This window comes from Acartia tonsa, chromosome 6 (genome assembly GCF_053477335.1).
Source record: "Acartia tonsa isolate MP-2025a chromosome 6, ASM5347733v1, whole genome shotgun sequence".
NCBI lineage: Eukaryota > Metazoa > Arthropoda > Copepoda > Calanoida > Acartiidae > Acartia > Acartia tonsa.
The window spans coordinates 44495628-44501940 of NC_137265.1; the positions used below are offsets into that span (position 1 = coordinate 44495628).

The 6313-nt window shown below is 28.2% G+C and overlaps 1 protein-coding gene across 1 annotated transcript; it reads right to left on the reverse strand.

Moving 5' to 3' along the window:
- Positions 1-359: 359 nt before the first annotated feature.
- LOC145323121 (uncharacterized) lies at positions 360-1256 on the reverse strand. Its single transcript, XM_080165508.1, has 2 exons — positions 1165-1256; positions 360-725 (listed from the first exon to the last, which is right to left on the reverse strand). The coding sequence occupies exons 1-2, from the start codon at positions 1219-1221 to the stop codon at positions 360-362; spliced, it is 423 nt and encodes a 140-aa protein (XP_080021634.1). The 5' UTR covers positions 1222-1256.
- Positions 1257-6313: the final 5057 nt, after the last annotated feature.

The following is a 6313-nucleotide window of genomic DNA, read 5'->3' on the forward strand; positions in this document are numbered from 1 at the left end:
CTCAAAATTGAAAACAAAATTTCTAAAAGGATATTACCAAATTTATTTTTTTTGGCTGTTGTGGACATATTCATTTTTTCTTGTTCTTGCTAATTTAAAAGACTTTGGGTACTAGCGCAAAAAATGCCATTAAAACAATTATTCCCAAAGCAGACAACTCTTACTGAACTAAAAAATACAAAATTTTGGTATAATTTTGAAAGAAATCGCAAGTTCTAATGACATGATATTTGATATAACATGATATTATGAAAAATTACAGTTTATTCGCATCAAAATAAGACAGGATAACCTAATGTCAAAAACTTTTCTTTTTTTGCTCACACATTACTTTATTTCATTTAACTGTAAACAAATCTTTAAATACAAATAGCACAGTTTTTAAGTGCGGTACGGTGAGCAACAACACATTCTAGAGGTTGAACACCATCAATAATTTCTTTTGGTAGGGTAGCAATATCAGCCTGCATTGCTGCATCATTCATTGTATTATCTTCATTCAGCCAATCGAGCATACTTGTAATGCAAATGCCATCCTGAGCTTGCTGTCGAAATGCTTCTGTCAAGGCATCAACATCACATTCATCAGCAGCTTTACTGTGTAGAATATTGAATTCCCAGTGGTCCAGTTCATCAACATTACAGGAATCAAAAGCTTTCTGAAATTTTCCCTCCAGGCTAGATCCATTGAAACAGCTATGAAACACTTCTAGCTGCCCATTGACCTAAATATGCTTTTATTAATGGCAATAAAAATAAGACAAATTATACATAAGATAATTAGATAAATATATTTTAAAAGGATAACTTGAAATAATTTGAAACAATTAATACATTGAAACAAGACTTTTCAGTTTTATCAATTTTAACCAAAGATAAGTTTGATGTATGTTGTAACTATATGTAAGTAAAAAATAGAACTATTGAAATAATTTGTATGCCTAAGATTTAATAAGTTTAACAATTTGAAGTTTTACATAACAAATACTTATTTTAAGTTCAATATATTTATTTTAAATATACCAAAAAATACTATTTTTTTCAAATCTTTTAAATACTAGAATAAATAATAATATTTAGAAATACAATATATATATATATATATATATATTAGAATCCTATATGAAAGTGTAAATGTTTATATTAATATCAATTATCATTTACCTGTGCTGTGACTGTCAGCACTAGTCCAAGAGCTAAGTTCATGATCTGGTATGACATGATCAATTAATGCTATCGACTAGCACACACCTCACTTTTATACAACACTAAACTGATTCATCACATTATTTCCAAGGAGAGGGAATATCAATTGAAATATAATTCACTAGTGACTTCTCCCCTAGCCTCTAGGGGCTTTGCCACAAAAGGTAATTAAAAAAATGTAGTACATGTGATGCAGCACCAAATAGTTGGTATCATCTGTATCATAAAAAAAAATCGATGAGGAATTTTTTTAATTTTTGGGAGTTGGGGGTGTCCAACCCCTCAAGAAAATAGCCTAAAACCACCACAGGACCAGTAGGTATATTCCCTGAAGAGTAGAATCCAACCGGTTCAGTGGTTACCGAGATCGGAAGGGACGGACGGACGGACAGACAGACTGATGGATGGACCGACAGACTGACAGACATCATTCTACTTTGTATTATAGATAATGCACATTCCTAGAAAATGTTCAAATTACATAAATAACAAGGATGACAACATCCATAAGTAGCGAAGCTTGTAAGAAAATAATGTAATATAAAAAGAAAGTTGATGTTATTATTTTTATAGAACCTTCTAGAAAAAAAAATGTTTCATAGAACCTTCTAGAAAACTAAATATTTATGTAGAAACTTCTAGAACAACAAATATTTCTATAGTACCTTCTAGAACAATAAATGTTTCATATAACCTTCTAGAACACTATATATTTATGTAGAAACTTCTAGAACACCAAATATTTCTATAGTACCTTCTAGAACAATAAATGTTTCATAGAACCTTCTAGAACACTATATATTTACAGGGTGGCCACAAGGTTTTTTTTAAAAAAAACGTACATTTCCGTGCATGCTAAAAAAAAATCCGTACATTTTTCCGTACATTTCCGTACATTTTTCTACTATGTAGTAAATATATTATTAAGTAAAATTGGTTTCATACTAGGTACTGATCAAGATCTCATTTTCTCTGAAAAAAATAATAGGATAATTTTACAGTGTGAGAGTTCATAGGGGTATTTTGGGAATGATCTTAAGTTTATTTGCCATTGTCTTTTCCCTTTAGATCCTTGGTTGATATGTCCTTAATAATATTAGGGAATTTAAGGGATAAGACATCAGACAATAATTTCATCTACATCCCCATGAATGATTATCAAAAAAATACTCCTGTTGATTAAAAATAATGAAACATCTTAATACTTTGGTTACTGGTACCTCATAATTTACACAATGTCAAAGGGCAAGACTAGAATTAAAGTTACATCACGGATAAAATAAACTTTTTTGGGGGGGGGGAGGTATTTTGCTGTTTCATAATGGGGACAAATACAGCAGATAAGCACATAAAAAAATAACAACTTTAACTAATTTATATCCTGAAAAGGGTATTGTTTCATAGAACATTCTAGAACACTATATATTTCTGTAGAAACTTCTAGAACACAATATATTTCCATAGAAACATTTAATACACAAAAATTTCCATAGAACCTTTTAGAACAACAAGTGTTTCAGAGAACCATAAATCACTAAATATTTCTATAGAAACGTCTAGAATATAAAATATTTGTTATAACCTTATAGAACAAGAAATGTTTCATAGAACCTTCTAGAACACTGAAGAATTCCATAGAACCATAAAAAAACCCAAAAAATTTCATGAAACTTCTAGAATACCAACGATTTTCATAGAAACTTCTAGAAAATTTTCCACCAATCAAAATGATCCAATTGTCCCTTACCCCCTAACCCCAAATCTTTTTAAAAAAACTTTCAAAAAATTATGAACTTTCTAGAACTTACTATTAAATATCTATAAATAGAACACATCTTATCCCTTTTAATTAGTTCTAATTTGATTAAGTTATAATCCTATCATACCAATAGTGATCCTTACGTTTACAAGTGATTTTTACAAATTTATATAAGCAATAAGTGAGTTATATGTGTGTTATATAGTGAATAAAAGTGATTTATAGTTGAGAAGGTAAGGTAAGGAATATAAAATCGTATATGTATTTAAATATGCTTTATTGAAATTAAGTGCTTATTTTAAAAAAACAAAGCTTTTTATATATTTTGGGCAGGACTGTACAACTGAATAGCTCTTATAAAAAGTTTAAAGATGTTAGAATCTTTATAATATTTCATATTGATATCAATATAGATAGGTTAATATAAGTGCTTCTATAATATGCATTAATTATCTATGTAATTTAAGGGCTGATATTTTTTATATACATTGATTCATCAATATTAAACTAATGTTTCGTCTTTTCTTTGAGCCATGCTGTTATGGATGTTGTCATTTTTATTTATTGTGCAAAAATTACGTAGTAAGGCTAGTAAATGATCACTTTATAGAAATATTTCTGAGACAATTTTCTTATAGAAGAAATTTGTTCTTTAATTTTCATCCTTATATAACGTTGTAATTTAAACATAAATATAATTTTAAGTTGTAGAAAATATTCCTTACCTATTTAAATAGTTTAATATTGAAACTGCACAGCGCAGTGTGGACAATAACAGAGTTTCAACAATTATAGACGTTTCTTGTCATTAGTGTTGAACTTTGTTGAATATAACTTCTCTATATTAGAGATAGTGTGGACAATAATATTGTTGAATACTGATTTCTCTATATTAGAGATAGTCTGGACAATAACAGCATTTCAACAATTATAGACAATTGAATATAATAATTTCTCTATATTAGAGATTTTTTAAAGAAAATTATTTATAGCTTGAACCTTTTTACGAGGTAAGAATTTATACACCATATTTTTTTGAGAGGGGGAAATTTGATTAAATCTCATTTTTGATTAAAACATTTTCTGTTAATTAAAAATTAACAATACTGTAGATTAGCAATAAGTAAAAATTTAATATATTTTAAGTCCTACATTTATCTCTTATAGCATATCAAAACAAAAATAAAAATATTTATCTCATTGTATCAAAACAATATTTCTTACTAGTCATTTTCATTTCTAGTCTCAAAATGGAGAAAGTAAAAAGCTTGATGAAGAGAAACTTTTCTGGTTTACCTGTAATTATTCCATCTTTGGAAACTTTTGGTGATGGTGACTGCTTTTTACGAAGTTTACTTCAACATAAAGTTTTAAGTGGTTATCAAAAACAAAATGAATCCCATTTCCAATATATATTCTCAAACAAATTTATACGTGACGTTGAAAATGAATATAATGTGACATATGAAAATGTTGATTTTGACATTAATAATGAAAGTGAAGAATCTACCAATAGGAGCCCACATAAGTTTTTAAAAGTTTTGCGTAAAGCAATTGTTGACAAAGCTAGACACTTTTATACTGATACAGGATTGATGTTAGAAGATGAAAGTAAATGGGAGAAAGCAAAAAAAGACCATACCCATTACTTATTTGATTTAATAATTCCATTTATGTCCCACATTCTTAAAAGGCATTTTCTAATATTTGATGAAAAAAACAAAAAAATCATACCTCAAAGTGGCAATTCGCTTGTACCTGCTGGTACTCTAAATGTGACAAATGATGAGCCAATATTACTCGCCCGAATATTAATTGGCCAAGAAAGACCTGGTTTTCAACAAGATGCCCATTACCAAATCCTTTTATCATCAGACACTAATTTCTGGCTTTCATATGCATGTACAAAGTGTCGATTGTTGCAGCAAATTAGTCCCTCCCAGGCAAGAGATAAAATAATATTGGTTTAGTAATAATTTTTTTGGTAGTTGGAAAAAAGAAACATATCATTGATTTTTTTAGATCAGGTTAGGAGTAAAGATTTAAAAACCCTATAGTTTAGAGTCCCCCGCAGTGGCCAAAAATTTAAATAAGAAATAAAAGATGGGGTTTCTGTGGTCCAAAAGTAGGTTTTAGTGTAAGTGTCAAATCTTACTTAAGATATAGATTGGTTAAGTTGAAGTGGGAAGGGAGGTTAGAGATCTTTTTGTTTTCCTCTGAAATTTTTTCAGCATTCATTCAGCGGGAGGGGGGGGGGGGGTTCAACGTGTTTGAATAGAAGGAGAGCAGGGATAAGAAAATTCAAGATTATATTTGTTTTAAATCTTTATATTAATCAATATCATTTTGTCACCTTTGCAGAATGATTGGGTTGACTTAAACCCACAATTAATTGACAATTCAAGAGATGATTATCAAGGTCTAAAGGCTGATGAAAATACAGAAACCTGTAGGGGTTGTTATGTAAAAATACATAACATTTTAACCCACGTGAAAAAATCAAAAAGATGTGGAGAATATTACTTTTCCCATGAGCTTCATAAAAAAGATTTGATAGTAAATATTGATGACCAAATGAAAACTTATTGTGATAAAAATCTACAGGTGCTATAAAACTTTAATTTAATATACTGGTATTAAGATAGACTTTAGTTAGAAACAGTATGATTCAAGATTACATAATTCTATCTTGCATTTACTTGTCTATGAATAACTACTTCTTAAAGTAAAATTCTAAAATCATGACAGCAGGAAAATATTAATTTTTGTGCATTGCTTCTGTATATATTACTGAAATCTGTTCTTTTTAAAAAAATATTAAATACTCAAAATTTAATGATTAGATTTGCCATGCTTTTTGATTTTAGATTTTATATTTATTCAGTTTTATAGCATATTTTTACATTCAGAATAAAAGGACAAATAAAAATATTGAAACAAATAACGAAGAATCTAGTTATATGAGTCCTATGATAAATATCAACAATGACCAGGAAAACTCTTAATATAATTACAACTTTTTAAGTTTGTCTTTTTGCTTTATGATTTGTATGGCTTCAAGGAAAAATAAACACATTATGTGTATCTTATTTATTTCTGTCTTTATGATTTTAAATTTTTTTTTAGCCATTTACTCTTTAATTCAATTAAATTACCAAAACTATCAGATGTTTGATATGTCTGTACAAAAATGGATAGTATTTTTTTTTAAAAGGCAAAAGTTTTCATGAAAACTAATCTTGTTTCCATATTCCAGTCGACTAAATTTGTTTAAGAATTATCAAAACTAGCAACATATATATAAGATAAAAAAATTTAAACTAATTCTATAAGTACACTTACATTTAA

What these genes read in the sequence shown, in the direction of transcription:
- LOC145323121 (XM_080165508.1), bottom strand. Translation starts at nt 1,221, where the DNA reads ATGTCATACCAGATCATGAACTTAGCTCTTGGACTAGTGCTGACAGTC. An exon ending in TGCTGACAGTCACAGCACAG is followed by an intron (nt 726 to 1,164) that starts GTAAATGATAAT and finishes AAGCATATTTAG; the next exon opens with GTCAATGGGCAGCTAGAAGT.